Source organism: Macrobrachium rosenbergii, chromosome 31 (genome assembly GCF_040412425.1).
Source record: "Macrobrachium rosenbergii isolate ZJJX-2024 chromosome 31, ASM4041242v1, whole genome shotgun sequence".
Classification (NCBI taxonomy): Eukaryota; Metazoa; Arthropoda; class Malacostraca; order Decapoda; family Palaemonidae; genus Macrobrachium; species Macrobrachium rosenbergii.
In genome coordinates, this window is record NC_089771.1 from 19484597 (window position 1) to 19500858 (window position 16262).

Here is a 16262-nt window from a genome sequence, read left to right on the forward strand (position 1 = left end):
TCTTAAATTAGTGCGTTCCTGTTAGGCAACACTGCTTTTGGGATGGGTGGGAGAGTGTTGACTTTTTCTTTTGATATAAACATCAGGAAGGAATTTTAATGAGCACAGACTAACATAGGATGTGCACTTTTTCCTGAAGATTGCATTTTGCGGTATGAATGATGACTTTAAAACATAAGAATTTTTTCTCCCTGCATTTTGGCTGATGACCTGTTGATGCTTGGTAAGTATTGCCATCATGGTTGTTAAATGGCTTACTTCACAATTACACATGATTTTGGAATGCCTGCATAGGTGAGAGATATGTCTTATAGTGAAGCAGCTTATTTACGAGAAGTGGTATCGATGCATAACACAGGGACTTGAATTGTAGTCTTTATTAATGGGAAAAGTATAATTTGGGTTGTTATAATTTGATTGTTAAAAGAATTGTAGCATAAATTTTTTCCACTCGTATTTTATTTCAAAACTGTGAATCATGGGCACTATTATGATTGTCTCAGTCTTCTTCATTTTGTTGTACTATGAAGACATATGTCTCACAAACTAGTTTGCTATTACAACTTGAAATAATTAGACTGTTTTGTTGCTTGGAATACTTTTTGATGTGCTGTATTATACTTCCTTTGTAGTGAAATGGTATTGCCTGTCCATCTCGTATGTTTTGGTAGCATTTTATGCCGTACCTGTACTATAAGTATGTCAAATGCCTGTTTACCTTTATCATAGCTGTAGTTATAGCACTCTCCCTAATGTTAGGGTGTCCAAATATCAAATAGAAGTTAGGAAAATTTTTGCATTGCGTTTTAGGTGTAATAGCACAAGTTAACTCATTAGCCTAGAAGCACACTTCGTGGTTTGAAATGGAGGTAACAGAACTGACAGAAAGTGTGCACCCTTTTCAGAAGCAAATACCTTATGAACACACATCCCTTGAATCAGAATTTATGTAATATTAATATTCCTGGAACCATTTTAAAGAAATGTTTATAGGCAGTACGGAATTGAGTCATTGTTATTTAAAGGGAGAATGCTAGATTTATTACAGCTTTGCATGCCTTTGCCACATCTTCACATGTTGCTGTTTTATTGTGGTGGTGCACTTTTCTTTTTAATACATTTGTAAGTCACTTGAGTGAATATTGCAAAATATTTGTGATTCAAGACTTTGCAAAAAATCTTCTGTTTAGTATTACTCCTCATGATAAAAAGCAGGTAATCACACCAACAGCATCGCCTTGATATACGTTAAGTATAAACTTGATCTTGGTGTACTCAGAATTTTATATATTAAGTCAGTTAAATACAGAGCATACCCTGAGGTTTTTTGAAAATCTGACAAATTTCTTTATATCTTTCATCTTTTCTCTTTGAATAAGTCTTATACAAAAAATGCTAAAAGTTGTTTTACAATTCAAAATTAATCTTTTGTTATGCATGTAAATTTTCTTCTAGGGTGTAAAGATACTCATCTACTGTAGACAAGGTGGTAAAGTAGGTTGGTTCTTTTTAGGAAAAGTCAAACAAAGAGGGTACACAAGGATGCATGTTTGCATTGTGGGTATTTCAGTTCTATCTGCTTAGTACAGATGCATTACAGTATTGCTTTAGAATGTTATGTTTTTGATGTATTTGTTGCATAGTTGTTAGTGGCCAGAATCCTAATTGAAAAGGGAGTCATTATGAGATTCTTTAAGACATAAGGAGGTGAAAGGTTATACATTGTGGTTAATTTACCCTTGCATCGGAAGTCTCAGGCTCTTCAAGTCTTGTATTCTTTTCATATTATATAATGGTCATACAGTATATGGGAAAGGTTATTATGTTCCAGTAAGGTTAGTTGGAACAATTACAAGTAACTGCAAGTCTGATTGTGGAGAGTGAAGATTTTGTTTGGAAGGATTAGACACTTCAGTTTTGGGTATATAATACTTTTTTTATAGTCAATGGAACATGGCTAAGACTTATGATGACCATTTATAGACATAGATTGTGGAATAGCTGCTATAGTTTTGATCAGATATCTGTATTTTGACTGGAACCCAATTTATATGGCAGGATTCTGGAATAGCTGCTGTAGGTTTTGATCAGATATCTGTCTTTTAGCTGGAACCTAATTTATATGGCAAATGTATGTGTATATATATATATATATATATACAAGCGATCCCAGTTCTGGCGGTTCCGACTACGGCGTTCAAAATTACGGCGCTTTTCAAAATATATTCATCAGAAATTATTTCCTGACTTCTGCGCATGTTTCGGGTTACGGCGGCGTCAAATACGCCCGATCCGACGAAGAAATTTGGCCCCAAATGGCAGAATAATCATAATTTGAAGGTTTTTTGATGTAAAACTCAACAACCAATGAAGTTTACGTCATTTTCAATGCACCAGAGCATTAAAGTAAATTTTCTTATGATTTTGACGATTTCCGATTTTCGGTTTACGACAATTTTTGAGGTTATGGCCATGGCGCAGAGCGGAACCCGTCGAAAAACCCGGGGACTGCCTGTATATATATATATATATATATAAAGCATATATACTTTCTATATATATATATATATATATATATATATATAACAATGTATGTATGTATGTATGTATGTATATACAGGCAATCCCCAGTTTATGAAGGGGGTTCCGTTCCAATGCTGCTTCATAAGCCGAAAATAAAAATAATTGTCGAAAATCATAAGAAAAGCTTACTTATAATCCTTTGGGTATCCTTTGGATGTCTTGAAAATGACGTAGCCTGCATTTATAATGAGTTTTTCATAAAAAAAATCCAAATTTTGACCATTCTGTTTGCCTCACTGCTTATCTACCAGAAAAAGACTTGGAATTTTACAGAACTGTGTAAAATCTAACCAAATTTTTCCTATTTATTGAAATGCAAAAAGTAATTATGGCAAGGAAAATATAAAAAAATGACTGACAAAGTAAGTCACATTTATCTGTAAAACTATACAAAACCAGTAAACATACATGTTACATATCTCGGAGAGAGAGAAAAAACAAATGCTACTCACCCTCCTGGTAGTGTATGCAAAGGCCCCTGATATACTGCACAATAGAGAGAGAGAGAGAGAGAGATATGGGCAGTTGGCCTTACTTAAATATCAGTGATATGAGAGAGAGAGAGAGAGAGAGAGAGTGTGTGTGTTTGGACTGAGTCGTTCACATTGGGAAGCTCTTTTGTGATTCTATGGGATTTTTTAAATTTTGGTGCTTTTCTGTGGTTACCTTAATTTTAACATTTGAAAATTAGTAAATAATTTTTTTATCATAAAATGCTTTTAGTCATGAAAATAAAATATAAATGAGCAGTTAGTGAATATTGCTCTATGAGGTTGAACTGAGTTGATCACATGTTAAGCTGTTTTGTGATTTTAGTGGGGTTTTAATTTAAAATTTTATTGATATTTTGCTGTGGTTACCTTAATATTTGAAAAATTAGTATATCAATTTTTTTCATATGAAAAATGTATTCAGTCATGAAGATACAATAAAAACCTGTTATTAGTGAATAAAGGTATTGCTCTACAAATGTAAATTTTATATCTTCTGTTTGGATCTGAGTTGCCCGAAATATCATTGAAAATCATTAGAAAACCTTACTTTTAATTCCTTTGGTGTCTTGAAAACAACATGTCTTGCATTTTTATTGATTTTTTCATAAAAAAAGAAAACCACAAATTTTGAACATTCTGCCATTTTGGAGCCATATTTCTTCTGTTGAATTGTCGTTGTAGGCATTGTAAACCTGGAACAGGTGTTGTAACTCAGGAAATAGTTTTTGATGAATATATTTGAAGAGCATCAGTAAACTCAGAGCATTAAGTAATGGTCTAGGCGTAACCCAGAGTCTACTGTATGCGTAACCCAGAGGGTCATATATATACCTGTATGTATATATATATATATATATATATATATATATATATTTATATATATATACATATAATATACATAATATATATATACATATATATTATAAATCTCTGCCTGTATATATATATATACATACTGTATATATATATATATATATATATATTATAGGTAAAATCTTTCTTTCTATATATATATATATATATATATATTATAGGTAAAGAAATAAGGCAGTTTGCTAATATTTTACAAATAGATTTCATGAAGAATATTAAGTCTTTTGAAGAATAATCACATTATACAATGATTATCATTGTTTTACTAAACATTTTTTATTCAAGCTGTTCTTTTTTTTGTTTTTATCTTGTAAAAGTTTTCTTCATTCTCTTGATATGATGGTGTGATGCTATTGTGTAAGCCCCCAAATGTCCCAATACTTTGGTGGAGTTGGGCATGTGCCATGCAATGAAGAACTGTGTGATAACTGTAGGGTAGGTTTGCTACCTTGGAGAATACAAAGATAATGCTATGGCTAATTCATAGTGTAGAGACAAAGGTTGGACATATGTTTATTCTCTGCCTTTGTTTTATTTTTTTCATCGTGCTCTGTAACCAAAATCTTGTTGACGACCCCTGCAAAGAGGCTGGTAAATGTTGGTCACACGTTGCTTTTGATGGATTGTAGAATTGGAAAACGCATCCTTCCATTGATAAAAATAGTGTACCTGATGTAGCCTATCGAAGGAAACTTTCATGTTAAACTGTCACTTCACCATTGTTCAGTTCTTAAAGAACTGATGAGTGTTAAGGCACTGATTGTAAGACATATATATATAGGAAGTTTTTCCAAAAGGTCACCAGTATGACAGGATATCATTCATCCCAAGTAGGTCCCTTTAGAGGGCAGGAGGCTGTGCAAGGTGATATTGCTTCATTGCTTACCGTGCCAAATTATAATAAACTGAAAGATGATGAATAGGCAACAATAGACCACAGCTATGGTTACCTCAGAGGAAAAATGAAAAGTCAAAACAATGCAAAGGAAGCAAGAGAAGAAAACTAGAGCTAACTCTAATCCATTGACAGGGAATTTTTAGGCGGTGGGTCATGTTCTTGAAATTGAAAGAATTCTTCCTCAGTTATTTTTTTGGAGGAAATTATTCAGTTAATATCCAGCATAAGAAATGTCTTATAGACCCCAAAATCCAAATGAGTGACTGATTAAAACATTAAAAAAAAAACCACTTCTTTTCTAAACTTTATGGAATCTTAAATTTTCTAAATATATTTCTAACTACATCCAGAGAACAGTAACATTTCCTAGTATCCGTAACCAAGAGGAGGAAGAAGTTCCTGAAAAATTGTTGAATCCCCTAAGGTACAGGAACACCCTTGAGATATAAAATAATACATAAAAAAGATCCAAACTCAACATACAAAATTACCAAAATAAAATTTATTGGACAGAGATCACCTCTAAAAGAGAAATTTTTGTTCAAGACAGACAAATATAGTACAGTATACCATTTTGTGCCAAAACCTTTACGGTAAATTAGTGTCAACATTTGGGCAGTTTTCTGTGATGCACAGAAAGCATGGGACACTACTCAGAGACACAACTTCGCAAAGCTTTATAGGACAGTGGTTTTCACTGTAATTGAATTCTCTGAGCATGTATTGATAATACCTACTTAGCCACACACAAATTTGGAAATGGGGTCCCCAATGGAAATGCATTTAGTAGCATGCTGTGCATCTTACCAATAGAGCTACATGCTGTGTTAAAAATTATCTTTTGTAGATGATTTTGCAATTTATTATACACTTTAAACATCATCATTTTCAAAGAATGCTAAGCGTTGCCATTCATTTTAAACATTTGGGCCTTATGTCTTGGCAGAGAGAGAGAGAGAGAGAGAGAGAGGATATGAATGTGTTCAGGTATAATTAAGGACCAGAAGACTTCAGTGAGAGTCTGTTCATATATCTCTCTCTCTCTCTCCTCTTCTCTCTCTCTCTCTCTCTCTCTCTCTCTCTCTCTCTCTCTCTCTCTCCAGCTACCTTATCAGTTAGCTGACTCTTATCAAATTGTAATATTGTAATAAAGAATTTTGTCGCCCATTCATTATTTACTGTTTTTGCTATGTGTGAAGAAAAGTTAAGTATAAGCTTAGTTTAACCAGACCACTGAGCTGATTAACAGCTTTCTCCTAGGAGCCTGGCGAAGGATAGACTTATTTTATGTGGCTAAGAACCATTGGTTACCTAGCAATGGGACCTACAGCTTATTGTGGAATCCGAACCACATTATACAAGAAATAATTTCTATCACCAGAAATAAATTCTAATTCTTCGATGGCCGGGCTTGAGCGTGGTTGTCATGAGGCTTATATAATATAATGGGGATCTTCGACAATTAAATTTTGAGAATTCTAAAAGAACTCTCATCAAAGTTGATGCTAAGTTATAAAATTATGTAGGCAAGTGAAAACGGTGATGAATTATTAAATATGATTCTTCAAAGTGCCATAGAGAAGATAACCAAATATCAGTATGATTGCAAGGAAAATCATAAGTTAATCTTTCACTGCAGAATTTGTATTTAAGATTTTTGAGAAAATTAGTTGTAATATTAGCTCCCATAAATATTTCAGTTACCGTATGGTAATCATTGAATGTCTTTTGTCTTTATATAAAAAGAATAATGTTTTTTCTCCTGATAATGTTCTTACAATGATTGCACTGTGTTTAAATATATGATGTTCAAATATCAATTCAGACATATTTTAACCTTGCCGCAAGGATGAATATGAAGTTCTTGTCCATGGAGATTTCTGCATTTTATATAATGGTAAATTTTTCACACATTATTGGCATTATTTATAGTACTATAGTTCATAGTTAACAATGCATAACATGTACATAGAAATGCTGTAAAGTATAATTTTTAATGTAAATGCTGTTATATATGTAAAAAAGTTATTCGTACATCAAGACATATGCAAAAATGATAATTTAAAAATGATTTACATCCTACTAATCCTACATTTCCAGAGTGACTCTGACTTAATCTTGTCCATTTCAGTGGCAAGTGGAAAGTTTATGCATTAAAATGTTGTCTTTACATAAATATATATTCAGTATTAGAATATAAATTGTTGCATTAATACAATACGTAACAAAATGGGATTTAAAACGTTTTAGTGGTACAACATTGTGAACTGTTGTACTTTGCCTTTCATGTGACTGATTCTGTCGTACGCTTGTATTTTCCATTTCAGTGTAAGTTGAAAATTTATGCATTAACATGCATGTTCATTATCTACAAAAATACATACTAATTGTTAGAATATAAATTGTAACAATTATGGAAAACATAACAAAATTAGATACAGTATAAAACTTTTGAGTATCTTGTTGGTTGATGTATTATCATCACATAAACTACAGCCAGGAATACATTTTTATACAGTACATTTCAATATTAGAATTTATGACACTGTTAAATAGGAACGTTGTGAAACCAAATATCTTTTACATTAGTAGTGGGTGGAATACAGTTTTGGAAATTAGCGGAAACGTGTTGAGTTCATTGATCTAAAGCTTTTTCTTTTTCTTTTTTTTAATAAAATTACCTCTATGATAATTCCAGTGCTATTTAAGCATGGACTAATAATGACAATTTTTGAGGAGTGTCTTGCAAGCAGTTGAATACAGTAACTTATTTTGGCCAAGTTCAGTATCAGATTTTCCTTGTTATGTGTGTGTTTTTTATTTGGTATGTTGACTCAGAATTAGGTCAGATACACACTGACTTGACCAAAGATCATATTGTCAAACCTGATGTCATGCAAATTTTTATTTTTCCAGAGAACTAGTATTCATGGAAATGTGTTGAAATTTATTTTACTTCCACTTAAAGTTTACCTTGATCACGGTCAACTTGATATACCAAATTTTAAACATTTTTGCTTCATAACCTTGCTTTAATTTTTGCTAGTGTATTAATATTTGTTATGTTCTGTCATCAAGCCAGACACGATTTAAATCTGAACCACGGTCATTTAGTTAAATTTGGGGTCTCAGAATACTATGAAATTCTGCCATTTATGTCTCTTTTGCTTTCACTTCCACAAATCTCCAGCCACCCATCTCAGTATTTATACAAGTAAGTCTGGGACTCCCAGCTCTGGTCCCCAGATAGTATATATGTTCCTATAGAATATTTTATTTGAATGTTTAGCTTATTTGCACTTTAGTGCAAAAGATCCATCACCATATCCAAGATGTATGTGACCTGGTCGTGACTAAGGTTAGGGTCAGCATCAGAATATTTCTTTCATGTTTTAATTGATTGTATATGTGGTACTATCACAGTGTACAACTTTTAATACCAGTCTGGTTTTTTTTTTTTTTTTAGTTCCAACCCAGAATGAAAGAAGGTCAGCTGTAAGATGTTGAAATAGATAGTAAAGTCACTGTTATGATTTTTTTGTTTTGTTTAACAGTTGTATTATTACTACATTATACCCCCTTTAGCATTTTTCTGCATCTTTGTCCCTGGTGTGCAGGATGTGAAAGTAAAGGAGAGAGGCGAGAGGGTTTAGATGATAAGGGAAGGAAGGGATGAGGAGATAAACTTTCTTTCAACTTGTGTATAGTATGTGAATTTTGTTGATTTTCTTATATTGTAATCAGAAGTGCAACATAATCCATGCATTCTTTCGGAAGCCATACATATATGGGGAAGTTTCATGAGTCCTGCTAGTGTACTGCCTTTACTGTGCCTCAGAAAACAACTGTAGGCAATCACCAAATATCTTATATTACAGATTTGACAAATTTAGCATCTGTGGGTGATGGAATTTTTCTTAGGGTGAACGAATGTTTCTACACAAGTACAGTATGCGTAGTTTTTAATCCCTATTTGCGTTTATTATTTTGCAGCAATGCTAGGATGGTTAGGACAGATATATAAACTATTTAATGGTCAAACCTTAATTACTGTCTAAACACCATTTACCATTGGAATGCAAGTACTGCAGTGTGCAGTCTGACAGATTGTACGAGTCTGACACCACTTCAATGACAGTAACTTCCTGTACTGTAGACACTTACGAATACTGAGCAATAATATGCTGAACTAGTAGATAGATATTCAGCTTATTGTTGAACTTAGTAAGAAAAGAGACTAACTGCATGTGTGTACTGTACTAAGTTATCAACTTTTTTTTACCACGTAAGGAAAATGATTAATTTGGAGAAATTATTTTTGAGATTATGTAGTGCATGTCATTTTTTTATTGAGTGGGGGATGATGTTCATTTTATTTTGACACTGGAATCACCGAAGTTTTTAGGCATACTGTATTCTATGTTTGACTAATTATTTAGAATTTGATGTACTGTATTGAGATATACATTTTTATATTCATAAATTATGCCATTGTGAAGTTCAAATTTTGATATAATCTGTCAGTGTTCATGTAATAATCTACTGTGTGCTATTTGTCTTGCAATGATTTTACCTTTACTTTAATTCAAAGGTATTTAATTATAATCTGTTTGTTTATATTTCACAGAATCAGGGAGTCACGTTAAAGACCTGGTGCTTGTGACTTTGCTTACGCTAGCACTTATAGGATGCTTCAAGGCATATCAGCGTAATCGGGAATATGAGAAACAACTTAGCGACATGTTGACAGTAAGTATATTTTTATTTTTAATTTATTTCACATTAAATTCAATAAGGTAAGGCAGTACACATGAAATTTTTGGTTCATCCAAGAACTTCTGATGACCATGACATAGTAATGATTTTTCAGTTGACTGGTGAAGGAGAATACAGTAATTGAGCAGCAGATACTGTGTTCATATATTCTATCTGTAAATATTTTGGTAACAGTTTTAAGTAAAATTCTTTCAGTCTGTGGTAATATTTAATAAGGTATCAGAGACTACTGGAGTTATCACCGAGAGGAAAAAGGCTATTAATCTGTGTGAAGGAGATGCTGTTTACTGAGGGTTTCTTAAATTTATGAAAATACATTATCACTTAAGCTTCCAGTTATCATAATGATTTATATTTTTAGTGCAATGCAGTTGTTTCCTTTGGTAAACAGCCAACAATTTATTTTCATAGGCCAATTTTTCATGTAGCTGTGTTATGTCCAACTTTGTTTTTGTTTTTAACATAACATGCACTTAGAGGGTGATAGGTTTAACATGCACTTAGAGGGTAATACATGATAGGTTTAAGTCATTTATCTCTTTGGGGTATTGTTAAGCATTTTTCTTCCCACCAATTATGAGGGTGACACCAGGGCTATCTTACCTTTCATTCAAGGTAACCTGTAGCGGTTCAGTGTTCAGTCTTGATAGCTCATTCATTGTAGTCCTTAGTAGCCTATATGAAGTGGATTTGTTCTTTCTAAAAGAAGTTCCCTGAACATAGTAGGTATTTACTGTATGAAGAGTTTCATGGTTGTATGGAGTTTGGATTTTATAAAAAGATTATCCATAGGATATAATTAGCAAAGGTACAGAATTGTTTTCAAGCAACATTCACCTCAACATTTTTGTAGAAGTTGATGTAATAAAGTTTATTAAAGACTATGTGTTCATTTATGACAATCTCAAATAAATTTTTATAATACATGATTTATGTTCAATAATAATAGTAGTTCCTATAAGGATACAGCCATCACCTTTTAAATATTGTATAAGTGTATCATTCAGCTTCAACTGGAGATGGTTGTTGAATTTGGCCACCATATAGAGAAAACATGTTTCCCCACGCTTAATTGTGTGCTCGTTGGTTTGGATGAGCAGCTTGCCACCTTTGTTGCTTTTCAATTGCTTTTGCTTCGTTTTGTACTATGTACCTTTTGACAGTATTTTGCGTCACTTTGGTCTTGCTTTTCTATCAGTGTGGAGAAAAACATACCAATGCTGCTGCAAGGGACTAAGATGGCTATGTGGTGGCATCATGCCCCCCTTATTGGTAGTCCCACGGAAGTATTGCTGATTTTAGGAATAAAGATTATGCTTGCTATTTCCTTTGTGATTTATGTGCATTGTCATTAGTTTTACAAGCCTTCCAAGAACTTGTAAAGGGGTGTTGATGAACAACAGGACAACATTGTAACTTACAACAACAAATGGGGATGACATCTTGAACCCTGTGTCAGTTGGTGTTGCAGATACACAAGTTGGGGCGGGGGTTCAAGTTGTCGAGCTGTCAGCCAGATATAATCTGGGCAGGCAGAATGTCCTGACATATCAGATTAGTTGTCAGGGTCAGGTATTTGGGATGGAGTGGTCCTTACATTCCAGAATAGTGGAGAAACTGTTTGAGATATGGGGTTTTCCATGATCAGTCTGGTTATACAGTAACCAGATTCAACAGAAAGTTACAGTCTTCTGTTCTCCAGTCCCAAACCCATGGGCAGTTGTGGAAGTTACATTCCAACACCCCTGGCACAATCTGGGTGCATACACAGTCCTGCCCTCTCCAGGGTGATCAACAGTGTTCATCACCTCTTAACTTCATATGAGTTTGGTAACTCCTTGTTGGCTGCCTGTGGAGTGGTATACTATTCTGCTGACATTCTTGGTCAAGGGACTGCGAGAGTTGCTCCCATGGCCCACTCTCCTGAAGCAACCCCACAATTGCAGATACCTTAAGGGAGTTCATGCTTTTAGCCTTCATGTGTCCAGGTTGTCCAGTGAGATAGAGGCTCTTCTCATAGGACAGTGAGAGAGATGTCTGGATACCTCTTTCATCCCTTCACAAACATGTACCAAGGAAAGTGGGCCATCTTTTGTGATTGTATCTTTGATTCCTTATCAACCTTCACTGGGACAAGTTCCTAGTGGCTTCTGCAACAAAAGGCAATCGCTCAACTTTGTATCAGTTCTTCATACTGAAGGAAATGGATCTCTCCACTTATGTGGACTTATCTATGCTGATGAGACACTGCAAGCAGTATTATCCCCCTTGACAGCTCTTAGCTTTGCGTCGGTGAAGAGGGTGGGGGTGTTACATGGCTTGTCCTATCTCATTCAGAACTTGGGGGATGGGAGCTCTCTTTCCCTTTCTTTTTAGAGTTTGTAGTAAAAAATCAGAACCCATCTATTCTGGACAAGAGATTCAAGAGTTTTTTTATTGTTTCACTTTGAGACTTCATTGGTGGATGAGATACTTCTTTCCTTGGTCTGAAATGTAAAGTACTACAGTTCTTGAAAAGAACTCACTCTTTGAGTCCAGGACTCAGAGTGTTGAGAGATTTTTTGTTAGTGCAGGTAGGCATAAGGAGGAAGTGTACAGGAACACCCTTTCTTTCTGGCTTTGTGAGGTAATCAAGCAGGTCTGTGACTCCTCAATAGAGGAGGTTGGCCTTCCTTCTCGCTCAAGAGCACACAAAGTCAGGAATGTGGGTCTGCCCTTGCTTTTCAGGAGAACTTGTCTGTGTTTCAGGTCTCATGCAAGTACCATAGCCCAGTATAATCCTGGAGATGTTAATGTTGTGTTACTGGACTCTTCTTCTGTCCTTTCCTTTACTGAGAGCGGCTTCTGGGTCAAAGTACATTCACAGTTTGATGAGATGCAGATCAGTGCACAGTGAGCACCTGTTTATATTATTGGTCTAGAATGCATCACCCTCTGTCCTTTCTGATTTTACAAGAGGGAGGGAGTAAAATGGTAGGGCTTTTATTGAATCCATTACTTGGTAATAGCCAGAATCAGCTGCCTGCCAACTTGGCAGCTCCTAAGGGGAATCTCATGGCTCTCCAAAATCTGTCATTATTTGAATCCCCCTGTCATTTTAGGGTTCTATGCCCCAGGGGTTAGTGCTCTGGTGAACCATTTCTGCACTCCAGTAGGAGGTTGCATGATCCATGGCATCCCCAGCTTGCGTGTTTAATCAGGAGCATGGCAATTACAGATGGAATCCAACTTCATTCAGTTGGAGGGACTACATCCCTCCAAAGGAGTAAGTCTTCTTTATATAAAAGGTGATGGTTGTGTCCCCATAGGAACAAATAGCAAATTTTTGAAAGCAATACAGACCAAAGCTTCTATATAAACTGAATCCATTTCGACTGCCCTGCTCAGTCCCTGTAGTCTAAGGAAAAAGTGAATGGTGTCATAGGGTGAGCGAGGGGGTATCTTCCCACTAACCTCCCCATCTCTACCAGTTAGCTACCATGTTACCAAGCTCAACAAACATCTCCAGCTCGTGCTAAAGGATGCTCTTATTTATAAAAAGCTGTGGTTTGTATTCATGGGAAAAATATAAATTGATTTTAAAAAATTTTTATTATTATTAAGATGAATTTGTCAATTGCCTGTGCATGAATGAAGTTTGCTTGGGTTCTTTTTCAGAGGGCTTATTTAACTCAAGTCCTTTTCCTACTTGTGCTGTCTGTCTTTGAATGAATTGATATATAGTGTGAGGTATTACTGTACTCATTTGATATATATGCCACCAAGAACGTTGCATACCTAGTAAGGAAATGTTTGTTGGGATATTGGGCCATTGTATTTGATGCTTGGACTAAATTCATATGTATGGCCTTTGGATACAAGAAAATAATTTTTGCATGGTATCATGCTATTCATTACAAATTAACAATCTGTCCAAGATTTACTATAAATTCATTAATATAAATGAGGACAAGATGTTTTTAAGCATTTTACTGATAACCCCAAATGATCTACAGCAGAGGCTTACAGTTAAAGGTCTTGAATTTAAAAAGAAACATTCAGTACTATATATGGTTGAATATGCAATAAAGAAATCTATGTAGTTGGTACATTTAGCAACATTGCAATCGCTGTTGTACCACTGGGTGCTTTATCTTACTTTATCTTACCTTGGCCAGCCTGGTCTTGAAATTTAATTATTACAGTGTTGTTGTTCCCCAAAAGGCATTATAATAATATTAATAGTTGCATGATTAAATGTACCATACTAAAATGTTTTTTCAAAAAATGTCCTTGTGGAACAGATGGTGTGTTTAAAGGCCAATATGGTAACATATCTGGTTTGATAGAAGTTTTCACTTTTATAGATGTAGGCTGACTCAGTTACTTTTAAGAAAGGCTGAACATTTATAAGTTGTAAATTCATCTTTAAGCAAGAAGTAAAGCAGGTAGGCTTTTCGCTCTCTACCTTTACTTTGATTCAGCTTCTCATGAGTGTTATGTTTCAGGATATGGAAAAGCTAAGGGAAGCAGAAGAAAACCTTCAGCAGTTAGAGCTTCGTATGAATTCTGATGTTGCAACTCCAGAAGCAGACCTTCTTGTAGAAAATAATAGCAGACATGCTGAGGAGTTACAGCAACTGAAAATCCAACTTGAAGTAAGTTTAATTTTAAGCCATGAGAGTGATTCGGAGGTATAGGGGATATTGATGGTAGGGGAACTGTCATTCCATAAGCTATCTCATTCTGTTTGGATTATTGCAGAATGAGAAATATTAGTGTTTTTTTTAAGTATACACACTAATGTTAAATCATGTTCGATGAAATATTGAAAAAGAATGTTAATTTTATAAATATTATGGTACTGTATATACATTCAGTTTCTGTATGATAGGTCAAAATCCTGCAGTTTGCAGAGAATGCTGTAATTGATCAACCATTGGTTATCGTTTGAATCAAATTGTAAAGATGATGATGATAATTATGAATATTAAAAGTTGACGAGCTTTGCCATTTTTCTTTCTTGGAGTCGGATCCGTCACTTGTTTAGAGTAGGTGATTGTTACTGCAGGATAACAGAATGGTGATTATTACCTGCAGGATAACAAAATAGTGATTATTAACTGCAGGATCCATGGTGGGATTTTGTTGACCAAAAAAGGTTAAGGGACCCGGGATTCATTTTAGTATGAGAGGTTGAACAAGAGAGGGAGAACCTAGTCAGTGTAAAATAGGGAACTTGAAATCTGTAGTTGTTGACTGGCACAGGGGAAGAAAGTTACCTTGGAGATGCATCTTTAAGGATGGTTTCTATGAAGCAATGAATTAAAGAGAGTGAGAAAGATGAGATTAAGTTTACCAGCTCCTCCCTCCAAAAGATAAAATCTTCCTTGCTGCTGTTACCGATCCCAAAGAATGTGTACTTTTCCATTAATGAGGTAATATCCTTTAAAGAAAAATAGCATTTACACCAAGGTTACACTGCAAACTAAAGATGTGGAGAACTTTCATTATTAGGACTAGAGTTCTTAACTGCAACCTTGTTATTAATCAGATCGCTAAAGACCCACATTATAGCTTGCTTCGGCCAGTAGGAGATGGTGTTTGTAAAAATCTGGTTTTTGAAAAGGCTTTTGGAGTGGAATAGTTTAGAGTTTGGAGGAGATATTCCTGGAATTTCTTGTTCTCCTGAGGTGAAGGCAAACTACTCTCACTGGGCAAGGAAGATAATCCTTTGCATTACTGGAGTAGGAAGAAAGAAAAACAATGGCCAAGATTGTTTTGGAACTTTTTAAGTTGCTTAGGGTTTAAGTTTGCTATGAGGTCAGCTGCAAAAGACAAGTCAGCTGAACTAACCCTGAGCAAGGTATAATCTTGCTGACCCATTTAAAAGTGCAGAGGCCAGGAGAAAGATAACCATTAGTTTGAGAACAGCAAGGCATCTTGCAGGTGTTTGTATGATGGCTCAGTGAAACTTTTCAAAACCAAAGACAAATCCCAGTTGAAAGGTTTGGGTGACAGAATTGGGATTTCTTAATTAAAATTCTGGATTGATCTTCAGTTTCACTGAAGAAATCACACCAAGTGTGCAAAGCTCAAAGGCCTGTAAGATGGCAGACCTATATCCCTTGGTGGCATACACTGACAATTTACTCAGTCATCTAAGGAGTGGGAGAAAATCAAGTAGCTAGTGGCTTAATGCCCCTTCTCACTGTGCCAGCTAAGGAACTGATTTCATTACCATTGGTCAGAGTTGATGGTTAAAACTCTGCAAAGTCTAGTGATGGCTTTGGCTGCTGTTGCAGAAATTATTTCAGAGACATTGCTGGATAGCCTCCATACATAAGGCTGCAGCATTTCCAGTTGCTTTTGGAGTCTCCTGACCAAGTAACTTCTTCCTTTTGATTATCCTCATGTGACTGTTGACCAACAGGGACAGGTTATTGAAGGATCTTTCTTATTGTGACCAAAGATTAGTTGTTAGGTCATCTTCACGTTGTCAGAGGCTTGAATCTTGTCTAGGACCTCTTTGATAGTTCAAATAGAGGGGAAGGCATACACTTTCAGGTTGTTCGGAAGATGCATCAGTGCATACATCTTTGAGTTGCTTGGTTTTGTTGAGCATAATAGTAAACGGGTAGCTGGCAATTGAGGCTCAT

General features: G+C 35.1%; 1 protein-coding gene across 20 annotated transcripts in view; it reads left to right on the forward strand.

Moving 5' to 3' along the window:
• Stim (stromal interaction molecule) overlaps window positions 1-16262 on the forward strand; it is a 240478-nt gene that overhangs the window by 157134 nt on the left and 67082 nt on the right. For 12 of the 20 annotated variants that reach the window (XM_067132347.1, XM_067132346.1, XM_067132353.1 and 9 more), the window contains 2 exons: window positions 9482-9597; window positions 14112-14261. In XM_067132347.1, coding sequence (XP_066988448.1) covers window positions 9482-9597; window positions 14112-14261 — 266 coding nt within the window. Of the gene's footprint in view, window positions 1-9475; window positions 9598-14111; window positions 14262-16262 lie in introns of all 20 variants that reach the window. The other 8 variants (XM_067132343.1, XM_067132355.1, XM_067132361.1 and 5 more) reach the window with 1 other exon arrangement.